This window comes from Perca flavescens, chromosome 17 (assembly GCF_004354835.1).
Source record: "Perca flavescens isolate YP-PL-M2 chromosome 17, PFLA_1.0, whole genome shotgun sequence".
Taxonomy (NCBI): domain Eukaryota; kingdom Metazoa; phylum Chordata; class Actinopteri; order Perciformes; family Percidae; genus Perca; species Perca flavescens.
In genome coordinates, this window is record NC_041347.1 from 13,534,331 (window position 1) to 13,551,863 (window position 17,533).

General features: G+C 39.8%; 2 protein-coding genes and 1 long non-coding RNA gene across 4 annotated transcripts; all 3 read right to left on the minus strand.

Annotated features, from left to right (window-relative positions):
- Positions 1–2,589: 2,589 nt before the first annotated feature.
- Positions 2,590–5,139, minus strand: cfl1l (cofilin 1 (non-muscle), like). The gene is made up of 4 exons (XM_028603485.1): positions 5,031–5,139; positions 3,734–4,017; positions 3,452–3,528; positions 2,590–3,318 (listed from the first exon to the last, which is right to left on the minus strand). Exons 1-4 carry the CDS (start codon positions 5,031–5,033, stop codon positions 3,197–3,199), a joined length of 486 nt encoding a protein of 161 aa, XP_028459286.1. The 5' UTR covers positions 5,034–5,139; the 3' UTR covers positions 2,590–3,196.
- Positions 5,140–7,560: 2,421 nt separating this feature from the next.
- On the minus strand, positions 7,561–9,093 carry LOC114572651 (uncharacterized). 2 transcript variants are annotated; one of them, XR_003694790.1, is made up of 4 exons: positions 8,949–9,093; positions 8,748–8,833; positions 7,920–7,994; positions 7,561–7,753 (listed from the first exon to the last, which is right to left on the minus strand). It is a non-coding gene; the product is annotated as an uncharacterized LOC114572651 (long non-coding RNA). The 2 variants fall into 2 exon arrangements; XR_003694791.1 differs by having other exon boundaries at positions 8,748–8,865.
- A 1,991-nt stretch (positions 9,094–11,084) lies between these two features.
- On the minus strand, positions 11,085–16,871 carry LOC114572526 (calpain-2 catalytic subunit). Its single transcript, XM_028604197.1, has 21 exons — positions 16,635–16,871; positions 16,032–16,101; positions 15,687–15,805; positions 15,295–15,428; positions 15,026–15,194; positions 14,814–14,897; positions 14,640–14,725; positions 14,466–14,540; positions 14,155–14,315; positions 13,904–14,073; positions 13,790–13,801; positions 13,413–13,624; positions 13,159–13,195; positions 12,858–12,923; positions 12,697–12,751; positions 12,529–12,593; positions 12,314–12,382; positions 12,121–12,199; positions 11,390–11,506; positions 11,215–11,273; positions 11,085–11,131 (listed from the first exon to the last, which is right to left on the minus strand). The coding sequence occupies exons 1-21, from the start codon at positions 16,869–16,871 to the stop codon at positions 11,108–11,110; spliced, it is 2,100 nt and encodes a 699-aa protein (XP_028459998.1). The 3' UTR covers positions 11,085–11,107.
- Positions 16,872–17,533: the final 662 nt, after the last annotated feature.

The window sequence follows — 17,533 nt, forward strand, 5'->3', positions numbered from 1 at the left end:
AGTTTGCTCAGGATGACTACACTGACGTTAGAAAGCTTTAAAAAAAAAAAACATGCCACCAGGGTAAAAAACTGTTCACAAAAACCTGTTGCAACTCTGCTGTGTAGAGCAGAGGTTTTGATTATTTTTCAGCCAAGGACCCCTTACAAGATAGAGAATATACTGGGGACCCCCCCTCTTGTATATCCCTTGAAATAATTTGACATAGCCGATCTTTTACACATCTATTTTCTAATATGAAAGAAAAACACAAATGTATGTGTTGAAATTATTAGACACTAAACAAGTATTAAACATTTGCATATATATATATATATATATATATATATATATATTGTAAATAAATGTAACTGAAATGAATAAAAACTTTTCCCAGACCCCCTGGCAGAGTGCCACGGACCCATGGGGGTCCCTGGACCTCACTTTGAGAATCACTGTGGTGCGTAGAAGTCTTGCTTTACTAATATTATCAGCAACATCCTCACAGACCATAGGCTGTACCATTGTACTGCAAAGTTAGGGGTTCAAAATGAACTATAGAAGCTCCTATCTTTTAAAAGCATGCCTTTCTTAAAGCCTGTTAATGTGGCATTGCATTGCTTAAAGCTTTACCCACAGTAAGTTTCAGGTTGTGTCAATGCCTACAGACACAAGGAAGTATATTACAAGAGGGAGTTGCGGGTGTCTTCGACAACAGCCATGTATGGTTTTGTTTCAAGCACAATCTCTTGTGTGTCTGTCATCCCGCCCCTCCCAACACACCCACACTGCTCTCTCAAGAAAAAAAAAAGTAGAAAGAGACCAGGGCTGGGTGGGTAGTGAGCAGAACAAGCAACACTAAACCGAAATTGAAACAACTTTATTAAGTGCAACGAGCGGGAACAACCTTAAGTCAGGATACCAACTCTTAATAAATCAATGATACTAACATGTTTCCCCTATTTGGCTTGAATTAAAGCCTAAAAACCACCATGTGTGAGACAACTTAATTAGGCTGATTTTGGTTAGATAGGCATGTCAGGTGGTGTGTCCACACACTGTTGTCATATTGACTTACTATGGTTTACATTTATGTAATGACCAGGATAGCACAAAATTCCGGGCCCTGTAGAAAGGCATTTTCTATGGGCCCCTCCCCGCATCCATAGCTATTCATTCTAGCATCTTTTGGGCCCTCCTCACGTGAGGGCCCTGGGTACTCAGTCCCCTTTTTCCCCCCAGTCCGACGCCCCTGGTAATGACATTCCAACTTGCAGCAGATTACATTTGTATATGAAAAATGCCAGTAGGACATTTGACAGGAACAGATGAAAAGTTGGTCCAGGTGGGGAATATCCAACAAAACAAAAGTTACACATAAATAGAAACAACTGAATAGTTACAAAATAAAAACAATTGTACTGTGAAAATGGTGGCCATTATTAACATTTGTTCACTTTAAGAAAATTGTTATACGCAACACAAAACAGGAAAGGAATAGCTTGCATTTTAGGAAGTAGTCCATCTATTATTAGCTTCCTTTCTGAGAGTAAGAGGAAATGATTGATATCACTTTTATGTCTTTATGGTAAACATGAAGCTACACCCAGCAACCGGCTTAGCTTACCATATAGACTGGACATGGGCAAACAGCTAGATTGGCTCTGTCTGAAGCTAGCAAAATCTAAGCTCTAATAAAAGGTTTCTGGTTTGATTTTTTATCCATACAAAAATCGAAATAATTTGCCGTTATCCGAAGGGTTACTAGAACAGTAACTTCATGGAGCTGCTTGTTAACCAGATTTTGCTAGCTCTGGACAGAGCCAGGTTAGCAGTTTCTAGTCTTTGTGCTAAGCTAACTGGCTGCTGGTTCCAGAGTGTGGTATCAATCTTCTCATCTGACTGTTACCAAGAATGCAATTAAGTGCACCAGTCTTATTTACAACTAAAATCTAAAGCTACAGCGGTTTGTTAAAAACTGTTTTATAGTCCCATATAAGAATAGATTTCCAATATACAAGTTATGATGGACAACATCACACAGTTCTTGGCTTAACTCGAGCTACACCTTTGGGTTAAACCCAGAGTCATCTGGCTAACCCAGTAAATCTGGCCTCCTAAATCCGACAGGCCTCAGGTTTCCTGAAGGGAGGGAGGGAGAATCCTTGTGGCTACTGGTGCATTCCAGTTGAAACTGAAGTTGGAATTGCAAAAACAACTGGAACGCCCCCTGAAGTCAGATTTCCTAATCTGTAGAACCTCACCAACCCCAACATCACAATCTAATATGGCAGAAGCACCAACAGTAGTAAAAGCTGTAGGAATACACTGTTTTAGCATGTGTCCCATATCAGTTGTACACACAGTACGGTCCTATCTGTGGACATGGTACTACAGTGTTTGTATGTGCAAAAGACTGCATAATGCATTGTTAACTGGTATTGCTAACAATTGCTAACCTGGCTAGAGCCCCCCCCCCAGTCGCTTTTCTGACTTGTAAGTGGAATGCAGCAAACTCGGGTATGATGCCATTCCCAGTTCAGACCTCAGAAGTCAACGACGCAGCACACATCCCAACCTCCCATTATAATTAAACAGCACACTTGCACAATCGGTTGCATTTAATTTATTTGACAATACTCAGACAGTGCAACAACTGCATTTTAAGAGAATACATGTTTTCTTGTAAAAGTTGTACGCTTTTCTATATTAGGTGTTCAAAGTGTAACAGTCTAGAAAAACAGATTGTCAAACAAACCCAGTCCTTTTGACCTATTAAACTCTAGTAGGGTGTCAATTAGTATATTTTACAGCATATTGTTGTATACAGTGAAAATACACACAAGGAAGACAAATGGGGTACATTGGAGTATGCTGGGATTCAAACAGTATGTAAATAGAAACAGCAAATTACTGACTTGAGAGATATAAATATTCCAATAGTCAAGTCACAAACAATAGTATCATTAATGTTTGGATATGACAAAGAATTAATACATTTACATCTAAACAAGACTGATTTCATAGCTAAACTGGTGTGACTGGAAAGTTTATTAGAGCACACACACATCAGCACAATTACTTAATTGTTACAGGAATCTAATCCCATCCAAGTTTAGTTGAACCAATCCAAAAAACAAAGTCAATTTGGAAACTTTGCTAATATCCCCTCAAATCCATTTAAATGTTGGCATGTCATGAAATAAATTAATCATTTTCAACCCCTCAGAGGGACGCCCTCAAGTGACTGGACTTTTTTCCCACCTTTTTCAAGTTTTTCAGCAAAACACTCCCTGTTGTTTTCTGCAGGGTCATTAAGCTGCATGTCATGCTTGATACCTGATGAAGACATAAAGGTTACTTATAGTGAGGGAACACCATTTCAACGTGAACTCTAATGTTATTAATGGCTAGGAAATCTAATGTGATAAAACAATTGGGGAAAAAATGAAGAAAAAAAAAATACACTTACCTACGAAGACTTTCGAAAGAGCCGATTTTGAGCTAGAGTATGTCATTCTAGCTTTGATTTGTGCATTGTCAGGACACCTGATGGAAAAATAAAAAAAAAATCATTATCCAAGTGTCCCACACAGGCCGTTCACTTTAACACACAAGAATATGCATCCTCAAATTAAGATCATCTCTTAAATACATGTAAAGATATACCAAGATTATATTGCCAGTCCTTCTCTACAGGATGCAGGTGAAAAAATAAAGTAAATTGTGTTTTAAATCCAATACAATGACCTACCACGTCATAAAGACCAGTTCCTCTTTTTTTGATTCCTGGTTTACGAAGTGGCAGTCATACAGATAGTAGCGGCACTCGTTTTCAGGAAGCAGACTCATGACGAACTTGAAGAAATCATCAATGCCATCCAGATCTTTTGCCCGGTAAAGTTTCTCCACTTGAATGTCGCCATCGATTTTTAAGATCACAAGTCTTATACGTTCCTTCTCGTCAGCATCGGTTTTCACTACTTTCATAAGATTGTAGATGTCCTTCACTTCGTCAGCGACTTTGACTCCAGACGTCTGTTTTGAGAAAACACAAAACATTACATGTCATTATTTTGTAAAAAAAAAAAATAATTTCAAAATGTCGCATTCAAAATGTCTCTAATGTTCCACACATTTTAAAATTATAATGCTTTTAAAAGACAGATCATAAGAGCAACACAAAGACTACAAAAATTTGATTTGGAATGACGATAAATGTAAACCAAAATGTCTTAAGTCGATGCAAATGAATGAATTTCATTCAAATAAAGTGACAAAGCAGCTCTTTTAATCTTGGGATTTAGTAAGTTCAGCACCATGTCTAATTTGTCAGTTAAGTGTACAAATTCTTGTAAAATGGGAGAAGGATAAAAAGGACTGTCTCAGTATGAGCACTTTGGTGAGATTTGGGCCTTGGCTCATATTTGTGCAGACTTTGCTCACTTGTACTTTGGTTTTGAGACAAAGCAGAACTGAAAGATGAAGAAACAGGAAGTTCTGCAAAACTAGACTTGGGAGAGGAGTGTTAACGCTTTTAAAAGCAGTTTAATGTGCATATTTTTCTACCAGCTTTACAGCAGTAACATGCCACGGGTGTAGCTTCTCTATTAAGTTTCAAGGCCTTGGCTCTGTCACATTCCAGTCATTGTGGAACAAGTTAGCACAAGAAAGACCGCCCCAAGGGATTCTCTCAGAACAAGTTTGAAGCACGCACAAAGCTCCCTCCATTTTGGAGGCAAAACCACACCTTGAGCAAGCCCTTTCAAACACTAAACTCTCTCTTCACTCAGCAAACCATTTCCTCAAAGAACCATTTCCTCAAAGAAACATTAAATGAAAAGCATACACTCTAGACAGAACAACAACCCTGTAAAAACAACCAGGCTTCACTGGGTTTACACAGGTTTTGTTAAAATGAGGAAATGGCACTTCAAAGTTTCATCAGCTCTACATTACATGTCCTGTGGGGCTCACAAATCACAAAGAAGCAGTTGTTAACTGCCACAGCGCAAGTCAATCCAGCCAAATTCTTTGTGAAAGCTACTCACCATTTTGCTTGTGATGTGTGAAGGCAGCAGAGAAAAAAATGGCAGCAGCAGTCAAAATGCTGTAGTGTCATAAGGAAGGAAAGCAGGTTGACTCATAGAGGAGGAGCTGGGGTAAATGAGCACACCTCCAAAAGTAGCCCCACCCTCCTCTTCCCAGGTGTGACACAGCTTTAGATGCAACCTCAGCATTTGCATTTAATCATATTACATTTAAAGCTAAAGCCTAACCCTAAATCACAATGGATTTACATGACACATAACAATACAGACATTTTTGTCACCCTTTCTATCACCAGCTTTGGTAGAGGTAGAGATTTACCTTTTTAGGTTAAACCCCAGGTGAGCTTGAGCCAGTCATCGGTGGGAGCGGCACATAATCCTTATATGGAGAACAAAGCTGTTCACATATTTAACACCTCTGTTGTTGAAATGCAGTTCAGTGGCCATATAAGGTAAAATATAAGATGACTGCACAATTATGTGAAAAGGATTCATCCATCTACAAACAAAAAGTAAGATGTTACACCATCAGATTTTAACAGTTAAAGCCAATAGAAGTACAAAAACATGATTGGTTTCAATCCACTTCTACACCAAATAAAGCAAACATTACACATAGATACCACCTGACAGGAGCAATCTGGACGATATGAACTTAAAGAGTAAATTTAGTTTGTCAGCTTGGTTTTCTTGTGTTTTTTTTCTCCAGTCAAGTTTTGTGAAGAGTAATGAGTCAGGGCAGTTTTTATGCAACATTAGACCCAATGCCAGACCTGTTTTTCTCTCTGTTTCAAGGGCCACAGTCACATATAAATGGAGCGTACTTATACATACATGGAAACTGCATCAATTCAAAGAGTAAATAGACAAACAAAAAACAAGTAAAAACTGCATTTAATCAGGGCCTCTTAAAAATATATAATCCCATGTCTGTCTTTAGAATAATAAAATGTAAAACTTCCAGGGGTGTAGCTAGGAATTAGGGGCCCAGGACACGGGAGGGGGCTGGGGGGGGGGACCTTGGCCCCCTGCCGCTTTCCTCTGCCTTTTCCAGTGGTGGACAAGTACAATTTTCAGATACTGGTACTTCTCTGAGTATTTCCATTTTCTGCTGCTTTATACTTCTACTCCACAACTCAGAGGCAAATATTGTACCTTTTACCCAACTGCATTTATTTGCTAACTTAAGTTACAAGGTACTTTGCAGATCCGGCTTAATAATACAAAATATAATCAACGAATAAATGATTATGTATTATTAGGAGTTAGGATAGGACTTTATTGATCCCCTGAGGGAATTCCCCTCTGGGGAAAATTAGCCCCACTTTTAACAGCTGCAACATTAAAGGGATACATGTCAGTCACATATGAAATCTTGTGAGTAAAGATTTTACAATATTTAGGAATCACACACAGACACAAGGGGTTTTCACAGCAATCTTGTGAGGCAAAATGTGTAGTCCAACATTTGCAATGCAATGCTGCTGTTTGTTGTAACGTCATGCTTTTATTGGCGGCACTAAATGAAAAATAGAACTACCAATGACCAAAAAAAAAGTAATAGCAAAAAGTAAAAGTAATTTCCTGTGTAAACTACTGAACTGGCTTGTTGGCAAACAACATAATAATTTCCTTAATATTTTTTTAGATAATACATATTTTAGTAATAAACCCTTCCTCTGCAGTGACTATGTTTAGATACAGAAACTCTGCTTCAGCATCACAGTGGCTTTGCTTCCTCTATGCGAATTAGTGGTTTACAGAGTCAGAGTCCCACCCCACATCCGGACTAGCTTCTGTTACAAAAAGCAGAGTGCCTAATGTCAGCACATGTCATAGCTTGCCTTCTAATCCTTGCATTGCAAGCACTGGAATCTGTGACCTATAGAGAAGTCAAATAGTTACAGCCTGTTTTTGCAAAAGTTTAAGAGTTAAGCTACAGAAAGTGCCCTTTCGGTGGCCTCAGAGTTGTTTTTTTTAGGTTTATCATCATAACTGTGTTAAGGCCTGCCTATCAGAGGTAATGGCAGCTAGCAGCAACTTTTCAAAGCAGTAAAAGAGGAAATACAACCCTAAACCACACGTAGCAGGAAATGGCTGCTGCATAACTCTGTCAGTTGAAAACTACGTGCTGCTGCAAGCACATTGTGACTTTAGACACAACCCAGTCAGTGACGTCAAGGCAGCAAACCCAAATCTACAGTATGAGAACTCTGACATCTACTGGTAAATTACAGATACTGAATGGTTATACGTGATGTCTGACCAACGTCATTTTTACACTTTGGTTTTTGTATATTATAAACAAATGAGATATATAAAATGTTAATTAGTGAGCTTTAGAGGTACTGGTAGGTGGATTTTGGTACCTGTTTTAAATCTTTATGCTAAGCTTAGCTAACTAGCTGCTGGTAATATCTTCATATTTATCGTACAGACATGAACCAAGAAAGCAAAATAGTGATTTGCCCGTTAATATGAACAGACAGGGCAGAAAGATATAATGAACATTATAACATTCGCAGTGATATACTGCATTAAACAGATACTTTTATTGAACATTGAATGAACAGATTCTTATCTGTGGGAGATTGTTGTTTGTGGAAAATCCAACTTATAGGAATCATTTTCTCCATTATCCATTGATTGAAGTTGAACACAAGACCCAGACTGACATTTTCTCAAGGCGAGAATATTGGCGCAGGAAGTCAGAAAATGACACCCTGTGGACAAAACAGTAAGAGGAAAAACAAAAAAAACAAACAAATAGAAACTGTCAGATCCTTTAATTGAATTGCTCTTTTCCTCTCACTGGAGTATCAATAAAATAAGAGTATGTCAGCACTGGGAACCCAGAAGAGAAAGAAAAGTAGTTTCAGCGAGGTTTACCAGAACTCCCCATCCTCAGAACAGTTGGTCAGCCTCGCCCAGTCATCGTCACTCACATATCTCCACTTAGAGGCCCTAGAAAAAAGTGCCAATACATTCTAGCTTAGAAATAGTTTACTACAGGCCTGACCTGACTTGAATGTCACACATTCCACCTACACCTCAAGAATAGACTTGCACAGTCTGTGTAACACCTTTTTACCACAGGATTTACCAGCCGTTTCACAGGGTGTGTAGGTCTCTCTCTCTACGTGCGCAACAGAAATAAAACACACACAAACACACACACACACACACACACACACACACCCACACAGGTTTGTGGCACTATCTTTGTAGAGACATAATGCATTCCCTAGCCCCTTACCCTAACTTTAACCATCACAACTAAATGCCTAACCTTAACCCTTACCCTCACCCTAACCATAACCTAATTCTATCCTTAATCCTAAAACCAAGTCTTAACCCTCAAACAGCCCTTTAAACTTTGTGGGCTCCAGTATTTTGGCCTCACAAAGCTGTCAGGACCCCACAAGTATATTGGACCTCATGAATATAGTTAAACAAGCCCACACACACACACACACACACACACACACACACACACACACACACACACACACACACAAACAAACAAAAGGCGTAATTGGGAAAGCTCATTTATAAGAAGTGGTTGGGAGTAGTTCAGTTATTGTAAAATTGAATTCAAAAATGTTGTGTTGGCTGAATAGTGTCTCTACAGCCTGCATGATCACAACTTAGGACTAATATGAGCATATTCATTGCATTTCCTGCTTTTAAAACTCCCCAGAAGTGCCCACTACTCACTTGTCACTCCAGGCTCCCTTCTACTCCACCTAACCCCGTTGGTTTCTAATCCTAATTAGCTGCACCCTGTCTCCTCTGAATTCCACCTGGCACAGAATAAGGTGTTAATTACTCTCACCTAGAAAAAAAGACACACAAGGGAGACCCTAAAAAAACATTAGAAATATTATAAAAGGGGTAAAACTACCAAGTGAATCATACCTTAGTTAACCAAATTGTAACATCTCAGTACACGGCATACATGACCACTGCAGCTTCACTTGTACCTGGGTGATATGTGTGGTATGCATACAGACATAAACATTTCCTCAGCTGCTCTGCTCCTGTCATCAGGTAGGCAGGGCGCTTTAACGGTTTGCGAAATGTGACAGCTTCTGAGTTGGACGGGCTGTTAATCAGGGATGGAGAGGAAAAACTTGAAAGATGCCAGCGTAGTTCTCCGCAAAGCTTTGGCCATGAGGGACAACATGAGACAAAAACTGTTTGTTGAGAGTTAAGGAGGAGATAGCTGCCAGGAGCCAGCAGTCACCGGAACACAAGTAACAGTAACAGTGTTAGAATCCCTGTGTAAAATCTCATTCAACTCCCAGAGGATTTCAAGCGGTTACATGTTAGTTTAATTTCATTTTGACACATCTACAAAACACACTAGGTGTGCAATGTGTTGCACACACACCTCCTTTGTGCAAAGTTTGGCTATTGGGTTGTCTCTCTTTGCGAGCTGTAAACAGTGTGCTCTTGTGTGCTCAGTCTCACACACACACACACGTATGCAATTTGCCGGACAGGGTGTGGACAGAGGAGACTGATGGAGTTGAAGGAGTGATGTCAGTGCACAGGCGTTCACCAGGAGTTACGAAGTTTGGATTTTATTTCAGTGGTATGATAACTTCCAGAGATCAAACTAAGCAGGATGGTAATGAAGGACATACATAAGTATGTTACTTTATTCACATCTGAATTGAATTTGAATACTGTATAAAGTGTAGCTCTTTGGGTCCTGACACACCGTAGGAGAACAATGACAACTTTATGGATTGCAATCACACTTTATCTATTGCAAGTCTTTTATATGTTCATTATAAAAAACATCATATTGGTTGATAAGAGCAAGAAAAAAAAACTAAATATTTGGTATGTGGACAAGCAGGAACAACCTGACATAACCAAACAGCAGAAATTATCTATTAATTATTAAGTGTGTATTCTATTGAGGGACTTTTCTAATGGAAAACAATATAACAAAAATGTACAATAGCACAAACCTTCATTCAAAATGAGTTGACATTATACTGTCAACAATGCACATAGGGAAGTGTTCCATCTTTAATTTCCAGTTTTAGAAAATATTGTAATAATTTAATCTTTTGGTGTTTGTACTTATTGTAAGTGATGCCCCGAACATTGTAGGAATAAGGATGAGGGCAGAGCCTCAAAGCAGTCATCCTGATTCAGCTGTCCTCTCTCCGGACAGCTTTTTCTCAGCAATTCAAAGTCCTGGTTGAGAGTTGGATCCTATCTTCTGCGATTTCTCTCGGCTGTGCTGAAGTTTAGCTACAATGCCGGACATTTTAAAAGATTAAGACATTCTGTCTTTTTACGACTGTCTCGCATGTGTGTGTGTGTGTGTGTGTTTGTGTGTGTGTGTGTTTAGACAGGCTCTGTGCCGTATGTGCAGCTCCGCTGTCTTCACACCCTTTATTGTTCATGCCAAACTTGCTCTGGCTCACCTGTCTCATTACTCTGCCTCTGGCTTTGATTGGTGGCCCATGATTGGCCCACATGTGGCCCAAATGGATGGATGTTAAAGGTGTGCTAGTCCACAAAAGATTAGATTGGTGGAAATCACAATTATATTTATACCTCATTTTGGTCCTACTAAACACCATAGTTACTGCAATTGCATTACTGCAATAATCTCTCACCAACAATCCTAAACAGTGAAAACTTTCAAAAAAAAAAGATTTCATCTCAGACTATTTTAACCATATGTGTCTAATCCGTGCAAGGTTTTATAAATTATAGTCTGATAGTCCAGAGGCCATAGTTTGTTAGTTTCTTTATTTTCTTTCACAGAAGTTTTGCAACAAACACCAACTAATAAGACAGAATTCTTCCCGCTGCACACAAAAAAGTTTTCAAAAATGGAATAATACATGTGAGTGATACAACATATCTCCATGTAACACATTTTAGCCATTTTCAAGCATTTGGAACTTATAGAGTGCATGTGAACTGTCATTGAGTTTACTTAGTTTGTAAAAAAAAAGAAATCTGATTTTTTTTGTGAATTCAATAAATGTATTGGTAATCCTCCAGCAGGTATCACAAAAGGGCCCTCACTTGTCTTGTCTCCAGAGTCAGTAGATTGCCAGGCACAGCCACTGTAAGAGGAAACAAAATTATAGAGCAAGCTGTCTAAAAAGTGTTGACAAACCAGCAGTTTTTGTTATTGTCTTACACACACCTGTTGCATATCCAGTTCAATCTTCCCTGTGTCAGCTCTCTCCAGAGCCTTAAACATTTCTGGTAGAGAGATAGAAAAAAAGGTTCTGGTAATGTAAACATGCCCCAGCTCTCAGAGTCTACAAATCAATATTATATGTACCGAAGGGATAATGTTGTGTTTTGTGGACACTTACTGAAGAGCATTTCCAGTTTAATGAGACAACCCACAAAACTGTCAAAGTCTATGGCATACTGAGCCTCGGCGTAACGGCTGACAATGGACTGCAGCACAGCACTGTTGACCTGGAAACCTGGGGAAGAAAAATAGTCATCACTTAGCATAATTTTTTAAAAGGTGTCAGATAATAACAGGGTGCTGATGGTAGAGTTAAGTTACACAGCCTTGCCCACGCTTATTTGTTTCTGTGGTTGTAAGTATACATGAATTAAGTAATTATGTGCAGAGAGGGAGTCCTCTAACTGGCTTATCCAGTCTGCCAGTAACTGCCAGGAACTGCCTACACACACACACACACACACACACACACACACACACACACACACACACACACACACACACACACACACACACACACACACACACACACACACACACACACACACAGGTACCAGTGGGGCTCAGTGTTCAACTACAACCCACAGGTAAAGTACTGTTTTTACAAACAATAGTGGCATACTAATAACTAATAAAAGTATTCAGGCAACATATCTAAATAGCTCATTTTGATTCTTATCAGGAAAGCAAATGTTATGCATACATTTCAAGCCATAAAACTTAAACTTGCAGAGAAAATGTTAAGGTTATGATAAATAATGTAAAAAAAAAAGGTATTTTCAAACTTATTCATGGCCAGACTGCCATCATTTTAGTGTATGAGGTTCCTCACGTGATAATGTTTGTTACCTGCTTCAGTGGCGGCGCCTCTCATCTCGTGGGAGCTCATCGTGCCAGAGCTGTCTGTGTCATATTTCTTGAAGATCGCCTAGATGACCCAGGCACCCATGTGTTGCGTTAACAGATACAGCCAGGTATAACACCCAAAACTCATTTCCCTCATTACACTTACTTATTTCAAATTGCATAAATGACAACTTACCAGGTATTTCTGGATTTTTCTCCAAAGCAAATGGAATTCCATCAGCCCCAAACTGCCACTTTCATCTTTCTGAGGAATGTTAAGGTTTATAAAAAGCTCATCCTGGATGATGAATTTATTTTTAATTCACATATATTAATTCCACACAGTATATTATAATGCACCCAAATCCCAACATTTTTATGGGAGGACAATTTATTTCTTAAAGAGGATACATCTAGCAGACTGATGATAAGGCGACCTGTCTCAAGGCTGAAGCCATCTGTCTTGATATCAGACCCTGCAATAAAGTAACACAACATAGCTAGCTCTAACTCTTACAGTAAGCCAATGAAAATAAAAAGGCTAATTGTTTACGTATGTAAGAGTTTAAATTTACTCACGGTGAGAGACTTTGTTCAAAATTTCAACCAGTTCAAAGACCGATACCTCCATGTCCTATTTGAAAAATGCACATTATAAATTGTTTTACTACTGGATTTGTAATCCAGGTTTAGAGCTGTTGATGCATTTCTTTTATCCATTAGTTCTCATGTTGACATACATTGCCAGCAATCTGCTTGAAGAGCTTCTTGAAATGAGGATCCACATCTCTCTCAGATACCTCCTCCTGTGAGACGGAGACAGTATGTTACTCATGTCAAATAGAAGAAGCACTGGTTCTTCAAATTTGATTCATTTTTGAAATATTGGTAAAATTTAACACAAAGTATGTTAAACATTAAGCAATAATCGTTTCAAATTGAATGTGACATGCTATTTCATTCAATCTCAGTACTAAGGTGTAAAGAAAAGAATGCCTAACCAATGCAAGAGCAGCTATATCATTCTTTGGATGTTCTTACCTCCTTTATTTGAGTGTCAATGTGCTCCTCCAGTGGACTGAAACAAATAGAAATGCATAGCTTGAACACACTCTGTTGGCGTGCAAGAAAATAACATTAAGTAAATTTTGACTGTGAATTTAAGACTTTTCTGTGACCAAAGAAGGAGCCGGCCTCTGAGCTTTGTCCACTAGATGGCTGTATTACGCCAAAGCTCTGAGGTCTACATTAGCCTGCAGACATCACTCAGTCTGTATGTTACTGTAACACAATACCTGGCTACAGCCTGTTTCTCAGAGAACACCCTGAGAAGGAAGCTGCTATTCTTGTGAGGCTGGAAGGTCGAGGGAATAATGGCATATTCTCCTGGAGGAAGTTTAAAGCGGTTGCACACTTCGCGTGTGTTGACAAAGGAGCCGCTCATGGCCACAGCTTTCTGTCGCAGCAGGACATCTGGACCCAGGCGAACATTGCTTTGGCCTTTGTACTGAAGAGTAACAGGAGAAAAGGCCTTTTATAAATGAAACGTCAAAAAGCCACACAGAAAATCACAATGCAATCAAGCAATACTCGTGAAACTTGTGATGTCTATTTTGCATTTCAAATTTCAAATTTCAGAGAAAGTAAGGCATATAGTAGTTCAAATACAGACCTGATCTGGGACCTGTAAAAAGGAAACAGACAGAAGAAGTATTTAAAAAAAAAAATCAGTCAAATACAGAGCTCTGATTTCATGATAATGAAACATCAAATTATTCTGATGCACCTCATAAATGGCAAAGCCAATGGTCTCCAGGTTGCGGTCGAGCCTCTTCTGCCGTCGCCCATCCTTTTGCATGAGCCCAACCAGAAAGGTACATCCATCCTTCCCATCCACGGGATCATCGTCCACATCCTTCAGGCGCACCACAAACTGAGGGTTGGACGAGAATGTGGCTGGAACACACAAAAGTGTAATTCTTTATATGAAGTGTAACAGAACCTCTTGCTCAGACATACATAGGGTTTCTCTGTTACCTGAGAAATTGCGGCAGCCGCCTGCAGTAGAGCCCACCCTCCACATCCCTTCATACTCGTAGTGGTTCCAGTAGCCCACATCATCACTCGTGAGTGTGTCTGGGGTCAAGTTACAGATCTCCAGCTTGGAGAATTGCTTGATAAAGTCTGAATAGGACATCCTGAGGAGAGAAACACATTTCTCAACAAAGAACGTTGTGTCCATCACTTTTCCTAGTCTGAACCTAAATAGTTGCTTTGGTGATGGTGAAAATATGTAAAATATTACATCTATTCTCATGTAAATGAAAGGTTAAAGCCAATAGATTCACCAGAATTCTCCATCATCAGCCACATGGTTCAAGTTTGATTTCTCATCTTTGCTGACATGGTTCCATTCACTGGACCTAATTGTGATTTAAAAAAGAAAAATCATGATTTTAGGATAATCCTGGAAATAACTAATGGTAGCTGATAGTTAATGGATCTAGAACGTAATTATTTACCCATCACTCCAAGGACCAGTCCACTCCACCTGACCCCATGGGTTCCTGATGCGAACCAGCTGAACCGGTTTGCCTTGGAAATGAACCTGGGAGAGAGCAACAGCAGCCAATGTAATATGCATGAAGTTGAAAAAAATAAACAGCATAATGTTGACAATTTAGATAATCATATACCTCCTCTGCACCAGTGACTGAGTATGCATGTCCCTTGACAAGTTTGAGAGCTGTAACTGCCTCTGTCTCATAGGCGCTGGTGATCTGAAAACACCAAGAACAACATTTCAATCTGATGACATGAGTACTTTACTACCGTTGGTGTGTTGGCTTGCAGGTAAGCATGCAAATCTGTATGAAAATAAGCAAATTAGTATGAAAATGAGACCTACATCAATAGAGCAACCAAGCAGTGAACCCCGGCTCAGGGCCTTCTGCATGATTTGGAAGAGCTTCATTGTTGCTTTGTCTAAGGTGTATACTTCTGCAATCCCTCCTGTGAAATCCTCAAAACCCTCAATAGTGTTTCCTCCTGACAGGGCCTCATAGCTGCCATACAACCTGTCAGACACAGAGGGATGTGACCAGATTTACCAACTATATATTGTAAATTTTCACTGGATTAACGTTTTGATGAAGCAAAAAAAAGAACGATCCATACTTGGCGTAGGCCTTCTCCAGCAGCGCGCTCCAAAACTCTGAGCCTTCCGCTGAGTGAACGAACAGCAGCTTTCCATCTCTAGTGGGTAAACGGTCATCAATCACCACATCCATCCACTCGCCAAACTGCCAGAACTGAGAAGAAAATATTCCCATCAGTAAACTCAACGTCAAATACTTTTATGATGCATGAGCAAGACAATTGTGTGGTCCTTGAATAATATGTTCTGTGCTCCGCATGTCATAGCATTGCAATATAGGGCAACTTAGTACCAAACACAAAAGTACACTGTTTCATTGTTTTTTTTTTACCTATTACCATGAGCAATCATTTTATGGTCGGACGTGGCAGGAAAAAAGTTAAAAGTCAGACAAGAAGTGCATTTGTGTGACCTGGAAGTGAAATATCCCGGCGTAACCTTCAGTAAAACTCTGTTCCTGGGGCACCACGCGAGCCAGGATCTGCTGGTCTAGAGTCAGAGAGGCTATTGCAGCCAGAAGCCAGCAGTCACCTACACAGTGAAATCAGAGACATGCTCTGAGATTGAGCAATATGTGGCATTCACCGCAGTGCAGCGAATGCTGTAAACAGCATGTGCCCACAAACCACCACAAGCGTAATGGCAGAATGGGTGGAGGGGTGCAGACCAGGGATGTTTGTGGTTCCCTTCCAAAAGAATCCAAAACACCCCATCTTCCATCCATCCATCCATCCCTTCATTCTTTCCCCTCACTTACCCAGAGCTCCTTGGCAAATGTCCATCCTTGTGGCTCCATCATCAATGAACTTTGGGTTTGAGCACAGCTCCTATATAGAGCACCAAACAATCACAAACAGTTGAACATTTGAGAGCAGTTTTGAGAACTAAACACACCTAAATGAGACAATAGGAGGAAATGCAGTTCAATGATTTAGATCTGATGACTGTGTTGAAAGTAAAAAATACCCCTATGGATGTAATTCACAAACCCATGATTCAACACATTTAGGTCAGTTCTCTTCCAGAGATTACTACTATGGTGAATAGTAATACAGTATAAGGCATAAGTTTAAACTTCTGTGGCTTTCAAGTGTTCTGATCGCGATGCAAAAAATAAAGAGGTACAGCTACTCTTTTATATATATATATATATATATATATATATATATTGTCTTTTACTTCTGCTTTCCAAAGTCTTAGTTTAAAAGATTAAATATTTGCAATTCAGTAAATGAAAGAAATACAATACTCAATGTCAAGACAGTGACAAGCTCACCAACCATGGGATCATCACTATAGGTTCCTTTTTTGTTTGGTTTGTTTGCATTGCTGTGTGTTTTTTTTCTTAGAGGCTTCCTACCTTTGGCCTTTTCCAAACAACACCCCTGGTTTTGGCTGAGTATGGTCCCAGGTCATTGTAGCCCAATGATGTGCGCTCAGCTGGAAAGCAGTTGTCCTCAAACAGGCGTCCACTCTTCAAACACTGCTCGCGCAGAGTCTCATAATCCTGCTGGGAGAACTTCACTGTTTTCTCGTTTGTGCCGATGCCTTGGTCCCTGTCCTGCTGACGGGCCACTCGATCTGCCGTGGATGTCATCCTCACCTTTTAAGTGTATATAGATGGATATTGGATGGTGATTTCCCTCTCTGTGAGCTGAGTTGGGTTGACCTCTGCAGCCTTTGTCCCAGCCTCCTATATAGCTGCCAAAGGTGAGAGGAGGATGGGGTGGGATCATAGACAGGGAGGGGCCTCCAATGGACAGGTGAGGTGAGCAAAACAGACAGCAGCAACCCTAAACAAATCTACAACGAGATGGCTGTGGCAGCCGAAATACAAACAGAGACACGCCTAGAGGCAACTTGAAGCAACACTGTCATTGCCTCATTTTGATTGTGTGACTGTTTGTGTGTGTGTGTGTCTATGTGTGTGGGGGGGAGGGGGTTGAAATTGTCTCCTACTTCCTGATGGATGAATACAAAAAAATAGAGAAAACAAACGCTTCTCTTGATTAAAAATGGTCTGGAGTATAATAATCAGACATTCTGTAACATTTTAAAATATAAAGTGCTACAAAAACAGAGTTTTTGAAAGGGATTAAATACAGTGCAGACATCTGAGCATTGTGAAAGAGAACTTTAAATGCATGAAGGCAAGCATTAAATTGAGCAAGAATAACAATGGGATGCCGCACAGAGCCTGGGGTATGTCTGCCAGGTCCAGTCTGCTTTAGAGCATATGCATTATGCTCTTATATCATC

Bases quoted from the DNA above. Each gene is read 5' to 3' on its own strand.
- cfl1l (XM_028603485.1), bottom strand. The intron at 3,529-3,733 runs GTAGGTCATTGT...TTTTTCCATCAG, and splicing joins GAACTGGTCTTTATGACGTG to GTGTCCTGACAATGCACAAA. The intron at 3,319-3,451 runs GTAAGTGTATTT...TGTCTTCATCAG, and splicing joins TCTTTCGAAAGTCTTCGTAG to GTATCAAGCATGACATGCAG.
- LOC114572526 (XM_028604197.1), bottom strand. From the start codon at position 16,871: ATGACATCCACGGCAGATCGAGTGGCCCGTCAGCAGGACAGGGACCAA. The intron at 12,594-12,696 runs GTGAGTAAATTT...ACTTTATTGCAG, and splicing joins TTTGAACAAAGTCTCTCACC to GGTCTGATATCAAGACAGAT. The intron at 11,507-12,120 runs GTAACAAACATT...TTTCTTCCCCAG, and splicing joins AGGCGCCGCCACTGAAGCAG to GTTTCCAGGTCAACAGTGCT.